Raw genomic sequence first — 15,441 nt, 5'->3', positions numbered from 1 at the left:
AGTAATTATTGCAATAAATTTGGTTATTGCACAATCTTGACCTTTAACCTCCCTTTTTTCTCCAATAGAATCTGCGAAAATTCTCGAATTTGACGCCCCGGAACGAGCATAACATAATTTTAATAGATACAAATCCATTTAATAGACCCGTTTTAATGTTTAAAGCCTGTTTTCCCCCAGTATCAATATAATATATTTGTAAACGCAAATGAATGCATGAGAGATACACTTCTGCATCAAAATAAAACTATGTATAAATTATTAATTGAGAGAAGTCAGTTATTCAGATGTCGGGGCGGATGGAATGGTTACCCGGATGAAGAACACATGTGCGTTGAGTGAAGCGGCTCATTATATCATTCTCAATCTGCTGCACAGAAGGTCAACCGCTTCTCCTCATTCTCTTCCAAGTCACTGTTCAGTAAGTTACATACAGCATTATTATCAGCCATAAAAGCAGATTTCTGCATAATGTGCTTCACTGGCTTAATGATGTCATGATGAGTCAAATTATTGACGCTAAATAAATATCTGGCATGTATATAATAATATCATCATGTAATGTCAGTTGGTGCTTCGCAGTATTTAATAACATCATGCATGTTTAAGTGTCTTATTAGTTATCATTTGATCCTATCACGTGTTAGTACGCTGTACTGTATGACGGACGGCTGCTCATCTGTTAAAGAATAACTTGAACGGGGGCAACAAATGTGTTTCGCATAGCATATGCACTGCTTGTTAATTACTATGTTATTAATGTCTGCTGCTATGACTCCAGCCTTTTATATGTAAAGATACAAAGCAAGAAAGCTTCATGTTCAAATATAGTGGCCAGAACAGCTCATTCAGGCATGCAAACCATGGCAGATTACATGATATTAAGGCCTAAAAAGACTATATATTTATTTAATTGACTGGAGGACTGATTTTAATCAAACAAAAGGAGTACCCAGGGAACTTTGTAACGGGAACTCACGGTGATGTGAGGGATCGTTTCCGTTCCTGTCTTGACGCGGAGAGCTTTTGACCTTGTGACGCCCTAAAATGAGAACACGTGGGGTAGCACACTGCTGAATTAAACGCTCGCATTCAGATTAATGCATTAGTTTCGTGTAATTATTACTCTTCTGCATTTGATTAGTTTCTATGATGGTCGATCTGGCTTATCCAAGCACTTGCATTTTAAACTTTTTTTTTTTTTTATTCACACAAGAACCTAGAAATTATGATTAGCCTATATACACTCCTTATGGTATCCAGAGCTTTATTGCAAAATTCAAACGGAAGGTTTTGTTATTTTGGCCGGCAAGTATGAGGAGGACAGACAAATGAATGTCTACATGTAAAACATTCAACGATCAGTTTGGGCAAAGGTTAATTTTTGGCATCCAGATTTGTTCTCATGTAACGTCGACACACGACTTTAATATCTTGGTGGGAGAAAATAATTTAGCTTTATATTTAAAGCTGCTGCAAGCGATTAAAAAAAAAAAAAAGTATTTATTGTGCTTAAATTCCCCTACTACCTGACAGATATCACCTACTACGTTTTAGTGACAGCCCAATAAAATAATTTGAATTTGGCCCATGCATGTTAGCCACTCAGAAATTATGGAGGCGACTCTTTCAATATCAACCAATGGCGTGTGTTTGCCTGAGGGTGGGGGACGGGCAGCCTGTTTGAGAAGTCAGTCAATATTTTTGCAATTAATGTTTTTGGCCAAAAATTTGTATACGTGATGAGTCATAGTTTTGTTTTGTTTGTTTTACCAGGAAAGATACTGGAAATTTTAAATGCATAGATCTGCTAAATGTAATTTTGTCATCAGTCTTGATGAGCATACATGTATATAGATGTGCTCAAAGCTATCAGACATAAACTCAAAGCCACAAAACAAGATTTGTTTTCATGAGAAAGATTTGAATGAGGGGAAAAGAGACAAAAATGTACTGATATTAGTATTCACAAGTAACTTTTTTTATTTATTTTTTAATTGTAAATGGTATACTTGTACTCTTTAGAAATGCTGCGTTTACCCAGTGTGATGAGACAGATGAGGCCAGTGTGTAGGGCGCTGGCCCCACACCTGACCCGGGCATATGCCAAGGATGTCAAGTTTGGAGCAGAAGCCCGGGCCCTCATGCTCCAGGGAGTTGACCTATTGGCTGATGCTGTGGCTGTTACCATGGGACCAAAGGTATGCTGACTTCAATGAGTATAGACTGAAATGAGTGTTAAAACAGTACATTCAGAAAGTATTCAGACCCCTTAATTTTTTCACATTTTGTTATGTTGCAGCCTTATGCTAAAATGCTTTTAAATATTTTTTTCCACATCAACCTATACCTCATAATAACAAAGCAAAAACCTGATTTGATAACTGCACATTTATCTAAAAGAAAAAACTTAAATAACCTTGGCGGAGCTTGGTGAGGTAATTAAGACATTGACTTCTGGCAAGTCTCGGGGGGAGTTTTTTAGATATATTACACTTTTGCTAGAAATACAGATTCATTAAAGAATGGGAAGCTTCTGAAATACACCAAAAGAACAATGCCCAGGGTCCCTGCTCATGTGCTTGAACGTGCCTTAGACATGTTGCATTGGAGGCATGAGGACTGCAGATGTGGCCAGCACAATAAATTGCAATGTCTGTACTTTGAGACACCTAAAATAGCACTACAGGGAGACAGGAAGGACAGCTGAACCTCGCAGTGGCAGACCATGTATAACAACACCTGCACAGGATCGGTACATCAGAATATCACACCTGCGGAACAGGTACAGGATGGCAACAACAACTGCCCGAGTTACACCAGGAATGCGCAGTCCCTCCATCAGTGCTCAGGCTGTCCGCAATAGGCTGAGAGAGGCTGGACTGAGGGCTTGTAGGCCTGTTGTAAAGCAGGCCCTTTAAAGACATCACCGTCAACAACGTCGCCTATGGGTACAAACCCACCTTTGCTGGACCAGACAGGACTGGCAAAAAGTGCTCTTCACTGACGAATCATGGTTTTGTCTCACTAGGGGTGATGGTTGGACTTCAGTTTATTGTCAAGGGAATGAGCATTACACCAAGGGCTGTACTCTGGAGTGGGATCGATTTGGAGGTGGAGGGTCGTAATGGTCTGGGACGGTGTGTCACAGCATCATTGGACTGAGCTTGTCGTTGCAGTTAATCTCAATGCTGTGCGTTACAGGGAAGACACCCTCCTCCCTCAAGTGGCACCCTCCCTGCAGGTTTATCATGACATGACCCTCTAGCATGACAATGCCACCAGCCATACTGCTTGTTCTGTGCATGATTTCCTGCAAGACAGGAACGTAAGTGTTCTGCCACGGCCAGCGAAGAGCCCGGATCTCAATCCCATTGAACACGTCTGGGACCTGTTGGATCAGAGGGTGAGGGCTAGGGACATTCCCCCCAGAAATGTCCTGGAACTTGCAAGTGCTTTGGTGGAAGAGTGGGGTATCCTCTCACAGCAAGGAATGGCAAATCTGCTGCAGTCCATGAGGAGGAGATGCACTGCAGTACTTAATGAACACCAGATACTGGCTGTTACTTTTGATTTTGACCCTCCCTTTGCTCAAGGAAACATTATTCCATTTCTGTTAGTCACATGACTGAAACTTGCTCAGTTTATGTCTTAATTGTTGAATCTTTGTTCATACAAATATTTACACATGTTAAGTTTGCTGAAAATAAAAGCAGTTGAAATTGAGAGGATGTTTATTTTTTTGCTGAGTTTACATATAGATCAGATGGGTTTATTCAGGGCCGTAGCTCATCTGATAACATTAGGAGTTACATCAATATCATGTGGTCTGTGATGAATGAATGAGCTGTGAGACCTTATAGACAAGGGTGTGCCTTTTCGAAATTATGTCCAGTCAAATTTGCCATAGGTGGACTCTAGTCAAAGTGTAGAACATCACTAAAGATGATCCAGAGAAATGGGATGCACCTGAGCTAAATTTCGTATGTCATAGCAAAGGGTCTGAATACTTGTCAATGTGATATTTCAGTTTTTTCTTTTTAATACATTTGCATCAAAAATCAGGTTTTGCTTTGTCATTATGGGGTATGGAGTGTAGATTGATGTTAGCAAAAGGTTGCAACAACAAAATGTGAACAAAATGAAGGGATCTGAATGGTTTCTGAATGCACTTTTTCTATGTTACTGGGTAATAATTATTATAATAAAGGAATTCTGTCAATAAAGTCTCTACTTGCCTTTTTCCCTTAGGGTCGCACTGTTATCATCGAGCAGAGTTGGGGAAGCCCTAAAGTCACCAAAGATGGTGTCACAGTGGCCAAAAGTATCGATCTGAAGGATAAATACAAGAACATTGGAGCAAAGCTAGTACAGGATGTTGCCAACAACACTAATGAGGAGGCTGGAGATGGTACCACAACTGCCACAGTGCTGGCCCGTGCTATTGCCAAGGAGGGATTTGACACCATCACCAAAGGTGCCAACCCTGTGGAGATCCGTAAAGGAGTCATGATGGCGGTAGAAGCAGTCATCAATGAACTCAAGAAACTGTCTAAGCCAGTCACAACACCAGAAGAAATTGCTCAGGTTAACGATGATCCTTTCATGCAATGATTTAAATGTTGTCTGAAGTCTTATCTTGACCTTGCAAGATCCCTTTAATTCTCCTTTGGTATAGGTGGCCACCATATCTGCCAATGGAGACGTTGAGGTTGGTACCATCATCTCCAATGCCATGAAGAAAGTTGGACGCAAAGGTGTTATTACAGTAAAGGTAGGCTCCTATATTAAAGTTCATGGGATGATGGTTTGGTCCTGATAATTTTATTGCATATCTCATACTCAAGACTGTTATTCCTCTTCAAAGGATGGTAAAACCCTACATGATGAGCTTGAGATAATTGAGGGAATGAAGTTTGACCGTGGCTACATTTCTCCTTATTTCATCAACACTGCTAAAGGTATTTCGTAATTGGTCACTTATCTAATAGAAGGTCATAGCAATCTGCATGCTCGCATAACATCTAGTGTTCCCCCTCTGTTTGTAGGTCAGAAGTGTGAGTTCCAAGATGCTTATCTGCTTCTGAGTGAGAAAAAGATCTCCAGTGTACAGAGCATTGTTCCAGCACTGGAAATTGCCAACCAACATCGCAAGCCTCTGGTTATTGTGGCTGAAGATGTGGACGGAGAGGCACTCAGCACTTTGGTGCTCAACAGGTTTGTCACAGAACCTTCCTAGCTTAACATTTCAGCATAACGTCATCTCTACAAATCAACTAGAAACTCATGAAATAAATATGAAGCCCTTTAAACAAAGTCCAAGATGTGATTTTTGGCTGCCATCCCTTATTAAAGTGTCATGAAACCTCCCTAGTTCAGCACCAATCGTTCACATATCAGACTTAAAAAGGGTCTTGAAAGGATTGTGAAAATGTGATATGGGGGGGGGGCTAGTTTACAAATCGAAGAATAAGATTTTGTTCAAAATTAGTCAATTCTGATATTTTTTTCTTACAAGGACTTTTTCAGGTTTAATGAAAGTTAAACTTTATTGACAGTGTTTGTGGCATAGTGTTGATTACCACAGAAAATAGTTCAGATTCATCCCTCTTTTTCTAAAGAAAATAAATTAATTCAATAAGGCACATAATTAAATAAACAAGTCCAATGCGCTACGTTACACACTATTTAAAAAGTACAGCCACAATACTTAAAAATGTGTTAACATGACTAAATTGCTTAAATTGTCTGTGTAAAGTTATCCAGTATTGCAAATTCGTTTTCATTATGAAGTATTGTTTGTAGAATTGAGGAAAATTATGAATTTAATCAATTTTGGAATAAGGCTGTAATACAAAATGTGGAAAAAGTGAAGTGCTGTGAATACTTTCTGGATGCACTGTATAAATGTATTTTTTTTTAATAACTTTTGAAATATTAATTCTACTTTGCTACTATGGCTGTTTAGATAAAATGATGGTTCCTGTGTTGAAAATAAAAACGCATGCTATTTCAGAGCAAAAACATAATTATCGAGATATAAATGATATCTAGGAATACACCAATACTACTCTTTCTCTTCCGAATCGGAATTCTTAGTATCGGCCGATCCAGTGTTGTTTTTTTTGCATAATCAGTTTAGAATATCTTTATTGTGTGGAAATGATTGGTGGTACTCTTTAATATGTAAAGAAACACAAACCTCTAACTACACATTATTTTAATTTGTATAGCTTATTAAGAGAAACTTTAACTAGTATACTGGATAATGTAGCAGCAAAATTAAAAGTAATTCCAGTAAGTCATAAGTAGATTTTCTTTTACTTATTAAACACAGCCTTTAGTGATTCACAGAGCTATAGCATGTCTTCAAGTGGCTTTGAATAAAATGCACTAGTCATATGAACTACTTTAATTGTGTTTTTATGGTTCTTTTTTTTTTTTAGCTTGACCGTAACGAACATGATTAACACCGTATCAGATTTGGATCAGGCACGTCGGGCCGATACCCGATCCATCTAAAAGTTTCAGTAACTGAGCTGATACCGATCCAGGTATCGGATCGGTGCATCCCTAATTATATCGTCAATTTGCTGAACAATATCCAGATATAATTTCTGAAGCCATATCGCCCAGCCCTAGAATGGGCCGGCAAACGCTGTCTGATTTTGAATTCTCTGCTGTAACGTGAGCTCATGTATGAGGCTGCAAAGTGATTGAATGAATGCATTCCTTTTCATGAATAATGTGGAGATATGCTCTGAATCAAATTGTAAAATGGATATTTGAGTTCACCCAAAAATGCAAAATGACATGGAATCGGATATTGAGAGTCAGGGAGATTCCTTATGTCTGTCACTCCTCCACCATTTTGTATCGGCAAGTGTGACACACCTCTGACTAAAGAGAGCTAGATCTTTGCAAAACTACAATAAGTTTGACACCCATGGCTGAAATCGAGTGGGTTGGCATGCTAATGTGACGCCAGCTTTATTGTACTCTTCTACCAATCACAACTCCGAGTTTAAGCTTATAACATCTATTTGATGATATTGTTTAGTTTTTAAACTGCAGAACATAATGGCCAAAAAAATAACCACTTTACCCTTGACAATAAACATAATGAGTGCTCTAATTGTTTTCAATTATGTGCAACCTCTACATATCTGTTAGCATCTCAAAAATGTATTTCATGTTCCTTTCAATTCACCATGATAACTTAAGTTTCTATCAAAAAAGGTGTTACTTTTGTAAAACTATATAATAATTGAATGGTGTAATAAGATTTCAGAATCTTTGTTATTCAGATTTCTTGATTTGATGACAGTCGTGGCTAAAACCAAGTTGACAGTTTTTATTGTTGTAAATACAGTCTACTGGCTTCTCACTGAAAGTGTCAAATAACAGGACAGTTACTGAGATTTTTGCGAGTAGTAGTTGGCTGGTCATGTGATTTCTAAAATGGCTGCCCCAATGTGCGGACCCTCTCAAAGTAGAATACAACATTTATAAGGTTACTGATATGACCTTAATCTTCATTTTAATGTGAGTGGTCATGATTTCTTGCATGTATTGCAAAATTAAAATTAATGTTTAGTAGTTAAACTTTTAAAGAGGGATTTTTTTTATTTATTTTTTTTTTTTACTGAGTGCACCTTTTAAAGGTCAATGCTAAAACTCGTTCACAGGTTAAAGGTTGGACTTCAGGTCGTTGCAGTCAAGGCTCCGGGATTCGGGGACAACCGCAAGAACCAGCTTCAGGATATGGCAATTTCTACTGGAGGCACGGTGTGTGCTAAGCTCTTCATCTGTGTTAATGATATTAATTAGTAACATCTAGGCTTGTGTTGATGCAATCATGTTTTTAATTTTTTTATTCCAATGCCTAATGACATCAGAAGATCTTTTAACACAGCTGTGTGGTTTCAGGTGTTTGGTGAGGAGACTTTGGGTCTGGCCCTTGAGGATATCCAGGCACATAACTTTGGCATGGTTGGTGAGGTCATCGTGACAAAGGATGACACGATGCTCCTCAAAGGCCGTGGTGATGCATCAGCCATTGAGAAACGTGTGACTGAGATAGCCGAACAGCTGGAGAGCACAAACAGTGACTACGAGAAGGAGAAACTCAATGAGCGTCTGGCCAAACTCTCTGATGGAGTTGCTGTGATTAAGGTATGAAAACACTGTGCTGGACAGTGGTGGATGGATGAGAGACTATAATGCAGTGGTATTCAATTACATATTTTCAAGTAGCTGGATAGATTGATGGAAAGCAATGTCAGATAATTATCTTGGTAAAGCATCATGTCAAAATGTTTAGGTTGGAGGAACAAGTGATGTTGAAGTGAATGAAAAGAAAGATCGTGTCACTGATGCTCTGAATGCCACTCGTGCTGCTGTGGAGGAGGGAATTGTTCCTGGTGGAGGCTGTGCCCTCCTGCGCTGCATCCCAGCCCTGGATGATGTCAAGCCTGCTAATGCTGATCAGAAAATAGGTAGGTGCTTGTAGGATTGAACGATTAATCAAAATAAAATTCACAATATGTTTCGACCTAGTGTGATTTTATTTAACTGCAAATCAAAGTCACTTTATATAGCACAATTAAACACTTGATCAAACAGTAGTTGACCAATGTGCTGTACAATAGTAATAAATATTCAACATAATTAAAATAAAACAATCAGCAACAACAGTCCTCCATTTTAATGAATTTATGTGTTTATTTTTTATTATTATTTTTTTTTTTTTATTAAAGATTTTTAGCCTAATTGTAAAAATAGACAATTTTGAAGCTGCTCTAACATGCAGGGGTAAACCATTCCAAAGCTTAGGTGCAGCCACTGCAAAAGCAAGGTCACCCCTAAGCTTCAGTCTAGACCTAGGTATGGTTAAGAACAGCTGATCAGAGGACCTAACAGACCTGGTGGGGGTATGTTCTAACAGGTCTGCAAGATAAGTGATAAATTCTGTAATGCACCTGAGAGGCTGATATGGGCATAATATGGTCTCCCTCCCGTGTACCTGTCAAAAGTCTTGCCGCTGCATTTTGTACCACTTGTAATCGAGACATGGACAATTGATTGACTTGTATATTAGCGAGTTGCAGTAATCAAGCCTGGATGAAATGAAGGCATGAATGATGTTAATCTGTTTTTTCTTTTTCTAAGGTATCGACATTATTTGCAAATCCCTGCGTATTCCTGCTATGACCATTGCCAAGAATGCAGGAGTTGAAGGCACTCTGGTGGTGGAGAAGATCTTGCGGAGTGCTCCAGAGATTGGTTATGATGCTATGCTTGGGGAATATGTCAACATGGTCGAGAGAGGAATTATTGACCCCACAAAGGTTTTTTTATTTTTATATATATATAAGTTCGAATTTCCAATAAGAATTATTAGTGGAATTGTTTAAGAAACTGAATTAAGGAATCTATACCAGAACCATTACATTCCTTACTTATCGCCATGGTCTCCCCCTACAGGTTGTGAGGACGGCGTTACTAGATGCTGCAGGTGTTGCATCTCTGCTGGCTACTGCTGAGGCTGTTGTCACAGAGATACCCAAGGAGGAGAAGGAAATGCCAGCTGGAGGAATGGGCGGCATGGGTGGAATGGGAGGCATGGGTGGCATGGGATTCTAAACCATGCTTAAGTGACTTTAGTGGAAGGGGTGTGAGCAGGGGACATGATTTGCCCCTTCCCTTTGACTTGGAAAAAACCCTGCTGAATCTGAGTGCTGGTGATCTTGACATGGAGGAAAGCAATGGAATTTAAAGTCTCCCTTCTACCACTGTGTCCGATCTTATCTCTAAGTTTGTGATTGAAGACATGACTCTACTGCTTTAAAGACCAGTTCTGATAATGTGACCAGAGGGTGTCTGCCTGCTTTGTTCTTTAACATTGTGCTTACTGTTTCCATCCAACCATCAAAAACGCCTAATGGGAAAGTGCATTTAATATATCCTTGAATATTGTCATCCAATTTTTGTATGCCTCTGACCATATAGCTGGTTCTGAACCAGACCATCTGTAGGGGCTTTCAAAAGCTATAATGTAGCTGGAACATTTGACCAGTTGTATCTGAATTTATTTGATCAGTTAATTTTTTGTACACATCCATGTTCATTATTTTGTATAAAAATAAACTTCTCATTTGAGAATTACACATCTTTAAATGTATACCCTTTGTTTTGCTGTTCAATTGGCCCTTTTAGTTGTTTTTCCAATTAAGAACGTATCATTGAATAGAATGCTACAACATCAGCTTGTCTAATTTTTAGGTGTTCCTGGTGTCATGTTTAGTCATTGGGGGTTGAGCATATTTTGGTCAAGATTAGAGTTGGATGGGAAAACTGAGTGGAAGGTTGGGTGAACTTTGTTGCAAAGTAGTTTTGAAATAACCATACAAGAGCATGCCCAATATACTTCATACAATATCAGTGTGAGCTCATTGTAGACATCTAATTCCGAGTAGTGGTACTGAGGTGTTTAAAAAGAAAACAAATGTTGTTCAGCAAGAGAATTGAGGATATTTTAAGTTACATTCTACATTAATGTGCATCAACGATCATTCAGTAATGTTTTATACAATATAGTTATTACTGTTTTGTTTTAGTTTTTTTTTAAATTTAATAAAATGTAATGTTAACAAAGAGATGTGTTTGGCCCTTATTTATATTCTAACCAATCAATGGCTTTCTTCTCAGCAATATTATGCACAATTTTCACTCTGCTACTATGCTTCAATACTACTAGGTGGTACAAATGGGTTTTGATGAAGACCAAGAACATCAGGGGTGTATAGAGATTGCTAAGACATGTGACCAACTAGGCGGCAACGTCATCAGAACGCAAAGAATTATGGGTATGTTTGGCCCGTTTACATGGGCTGGTATAGCATAGCAGGCTAGTGGCATGAAAATAATAAAACAAATTAGCGTGAAAAACAGAATGTAATCCTACAAAATGCAGCGGGCTAAAGAAAACATTGTCGGACCATACCGCCTAAAACTACATCCTAATGCAAAGACGAGATATGTCGAGAAAATAAAGGGAATCGAAGGACTGGATTCTTACGAGCATAGTGACTGGTCAGGGGAGGTCTTTTTTAAAAAAAAAAAATTTTATGGTGTTTTTTTTTTTTTTTTTATTGCAATATTAACAAACAGAACAAGTCGATACATACAAGAAATATAAACAATCTTTCAAAACAAAAAAGAAATTATGGTTCAGAATACATTAAGAGAGGAAATGTGAAAGAAATTTAAATCTATTCAACAATAGTCTAAAAAGAAAAGAGAGTAAGAGAGAAAAAAAAAGAGAAGAGGGCACAAAAGAAAAAAAAACATTAAGAGAGAATATTAAACATGGCACAAATTCTGGATGTTTTCATTGCTTTCTTGTTAACAGAAGTTGAAACTGTATTTAATACATCTTCAATTCTTCTTTGAAAAAGCTAAAGTGGGGTTTACTTTTCATATATTTACATTTATGGATATGAAACTTTCCAATATATAGAAGAAGGTTTATACAAAAACATGCATTAATTAGATTCTTGTCTTTAACATAAAATCCAAAAAGAATGTGTCTATATGATAAAGAAAAGTTACATAAAACCTTTTGTACAATCAGAGCATCAATATTGTTCCAGAAAGACCGAGTAAAAAGACATTCCCAAAACAAATGATCAACAGTTTCAGAGGAGGCTTCACAAAAGAGCAGGAAGTATCAATATATTTCTAAATTTCTTTAAAAAGTATTTAACTGGATAAAATCTATGAATAATTTTATATGATATTTCTTTAACTTTATTAGTTAGAAAGAATTTCTGAGGAAGTGACCAAACATATGACCATTTAATATCATCAAAAAGGTTATTCCAATAAGAAATGGAGGAAGGAATTGAAGTAACAGGGTCCAAAAAAAATTACCTAATTTTATAATTTGATTTATGTATTGATGGTCAGGGGAGGTCAACCTGAAAAGGCTGTGTTGTGGTGCTTTTGCAGACAGCCTGAATGTTTGCAGACATGGTTGCTTGCGATAATCAGAACTGTCCTATACAGTGGTTCCATTTAGGTTGCGTGGGATTCAGCAGCGCACCAGCCAGAGAAGAGTTATGGCAATGCGATGCTTGCACATGTCTGTAACTTATCACCCACAACCTACCTCATACATTTCCAGTTATCTTTTCTATGGACTCTTTATAAATGTCTTCAAAAGGTATTTACATGTTAAATATGTAAAGAAACTGAAATTAAGTTGGTTGTTACTACCATTTAAGTTATGTAATTGTGTATTGTAATCCAAACTGATTTTGCACAATTCTTCCTTAATACAGATAAAGGAGGCAGAATTTAATTCAGTCTTTGTGTATTTTATTTACAGAGATGGCTAAAAATCATTACATGTGAGAAGTGACATTACAAAATCTTTAATTAAAAAAAAACAACAAAAAAAAAAACATATTTACATATTAGATGTGAGCATGGTGTATAATTCTAACACGACGGCTTTACAACAACACTTGGACACATATTGGTCAAAGCACAGCACACAACCACAATTTTATCCAGCAAAGTCTTATCCTCCCCTTCACAAGGCACCACAAATCCCAGGCCCAGTCAGGATTACACTCCAACATTTCATAGGCAGGTTTGCCTGCAAACATGGTCACCAAATAAATTGCTATGTAGCCTAGATGTACAACATTTAAAACTGATTAACGTTACGCTTTAGTACATTGGTAACTTAAGATCATTTTCTAGCCATTTCATGCTAGTTAACAGTTAACATTGGCCTAACGTCAAATCTAATGGTCTGGTTAAATCAAACAAAACACGCTGGTTATTTGCCCACAGCATAACATTTACAATTACTCTCTCTAACTTTGCGAAAATGCTTTGAACACACCATCATGTGTGGTGGAGTGTTATCAAAGGTAATCTTGGGCCTCCTTACTGCTGCTATCCATGCCATTCGTCGCCTTTTTGTCACCTCTGAAACATGGCGTGTACTATTATTTTTCCACGCTGGAAAATGATAAAAGGATTTTCCGTTCTTAAGCTTTATGCCACTTCTATCGTGAGAACAACTATTGCAGTTTATAACACAGCAGGTAGACGGCATCTTGAACACTGCGTTCTTCCCTCCATGCAATCAAGTCTGGCGCCTTCTGTTTGTGCCGCGGATTCCCAAAATGCTTTGCGTTCACCACTGGTAATACGTCACGATGACGTCACATTACCGACAATCTCTATAGAGATCGCTAATGTGACGTCATCGTGACGTATTACCAGTGCTAAAAGGCGACGAATGGCATGGATAGCAGTAAGGAGGCCCAAGATTACCTTCGATAACACTCCACCACACATGATGGTGTGTTCAAAGCATTTTCACAAAGTTAGAGAGAGTAATTGTAAATGTTATGTTGTGGGCAAATAACCAGCATGTTTTCTTTGATTTAACCAGACCATTAGATTTGACGTTAGGCCAATGTTAACTGTTAACTAGCATGAAATGGCTAGAAAATGATCTTAAGTTACCAATGTACTAAAGCGTAACGTTAATCAGTTTTAAATGTTGTACATCTAGGCTACATAACAATTTATTTGGTGACCATGTTTGCAGGCAAACCTGCCTATGAAATGTTGGAGTGTGATCCTGACTGGGCCTGGGATTTGTGGTGCCTTGTGAGGGGGAGGATAAGACTTTGCTGGATAAAATTGTGGTTGTGTGCTGTGCTTTGACCAATATGTGTCCAAGTATTGTTGTGAAGCCGTCGTGTTAGAATTATAGCCTACACCATGCTCACATCTAATATGTAAATATGTTTTCAAAAGATTTTGTAATGTCACTTCTCACATGTAATGATTTTTAGCCATCTCTGTAAATAAAATACACAAAGACTGAATGAAATTCTGCCTCCTTTATCTGTATTAAGGAAAAATTGTGCAAAATCAGTTTGGATTACAATACACAATTACATAACTTAAATGGTAGTAACAACCAACTTAATTTCAGTTTATTTACATATTTAACATGTAAATACATTTAGATGAAGACATTTACATTATAAAGAGTCCATAGAAAAGATAACTGGAAATGTATGAGGTAGGTTGTGGGTGATAAGTCACAGATGTGCAAGCATCGCATTGCCATAACTCTTCTCTGGCTGGTGTGCTGCTGAATCCCACGCAACCTAAATGGAACCACTGTATAGGACAGTTCTGATTATCGCAAGCAACCATGTCATCAAACTCTTCAGGCTCTCTGCAAAAGCACCACAACACAGCCTTTTCAGGGGAGTATTCCAGAAAGCAGGTTATGTGACTTACCCGGGTAAGTTTAGGAGTAAGCGAATAACCTCTGCTTTCGGTTCCAAAAACGGAGGTATCTTTCGGGTTATGTAAGTAACCATAGCAACTGACTCTCTGATGATAACCTGCTCCGGAGCAGGTTATGTTGCAGGGTTAGTTTGTTTCAGAGAGGTTTCCGGGCATGGCGTGCCCTTTTGATGAGGATCCTGTGGACGTAGAGGCACAGATTATACAGGGTTTTTTTTCGGCGTGAGAGGGTGATAAGACCACGTATCGATGTCTTTTCTTATCCTAACGAATATTTGCAGGAGCGCTATCGTTTTTCTAGGGAGTCGTTAATTTATTTAACAAACCTACTAAAACCACACATCTCAAACGTAACAAACCGCGGGTCAGCGCTTAGCGCCGAACAAATTCTTTGTATTGCTCTGCGCTTTTTTGCTACGGTGAGTTTTCTCTACATTGTGGGCGATGCAGAGCATGTGGGAAAGGCAAAGTGTGGGAAAGTGTAGAGCCGTTCGTACAGTATGCATGGCACTGAAACGGTTTCAACACACTTTTGTACAGTTCCCTGGCCATAAACCTGTGCGCTTTATTAAAGAAGAATTCCACAGGGTGGCAGGTTTGCTCTCAGAAATTCTGTCATCTACTTCAATTAAATGACATTTCTTAATAGGTTTATTTTGACTGCACACACACACGTAAAGGCTACACAGACTCTTAAACTTGTAATTAATCTTAATTTCAGGGTTCCCAAACGTGATTGGGTGCATTGATGGCACCCACATTCCTATTAAAGCTCCATCTATCAATGAGGGAGACTATGTTAATAGGAAGTCTGTGCATAGCATCAATGTGCAGGTAATAGCTATATTTTGGCTCCTTAATATTGGTGTTACAAATAATAAACGTATTGTTGTCCACAGGTAATATGTGATGCAACCCACCTCATCACTAATGTTGAGGCAAAATGGCCTGGGTCTGTACATGATGCCAGAATATTTAGAGAGTCATCTCTGTGCAACAAATTTCAACAGGGTACGTTTTGTTAGACAAATGCTTGTAGTCTTTATTACATTTACAAAACACCTCAAACATTACAGGACACTTCTATGGTTA

The 15,441-nt window shown here is 38.1% G+C and overlaps 1 protein-coding gene across 1 annotated transcript; it reads left to right on the top strand.

The window, feature by feature from the left end:
• The first annotated feature begins 320 nt into the window (after positions 1 to 320).
• hspd1 (heat shock 60 protein 1) lies at positions 321 to 10,638 on the top strand. Its single transcript, XM_052142285.1, has 11 exons — positions 321 to 421; positions 2,026 to 2,201; positions 4,252 to 4,587; positions 4,679 to 4,774; positions 4,868 to 4,961; positions 5,049 to 5,217; positions 7,689 to 7,788; positions 7,930 to 8,175; positions 8,324 to 8,498; positions 9,172 to 9,350; positions 9,487 to 10,638. Exons 2-11 carry the CDS (start codon positions 2,028 to 2,030, stop codon positions 9,643 to 9,645), a joined length of 1,728 nt encoding a protein of 575 aa, XP_051998245.1. The 5' UTR covers positions 321 to 421; positions 2,026 to 2,027; the 3' UTR covers positions 9,646 to 10,638.
• The last annotated feature ends 4,803 nt before the right edge of the window (positions 10,639 to 15,441 follow it).

The sequence above is a fragment of the Xyrauchen texanus genome, chromosome 14 (genome assembly GCF_025860055.1).
Source record: "Xyrauchen texanus isolate HMW12.3.18 chromosome 14, RBS_HiC_50CHRs, whole genome shotgun sequence".
NCBI classification, from domain to species: Eukaryota; Metazoa; Chordata; class Actinopteri; order Cypriniformes; family Catostomidae; genus Xyrauchen; species Xyrauchen texanus.
Note: the sequence above shows the minus strand (reverse complement) of the source record. Positions and strands in the feature narration are given on the sequence as shown.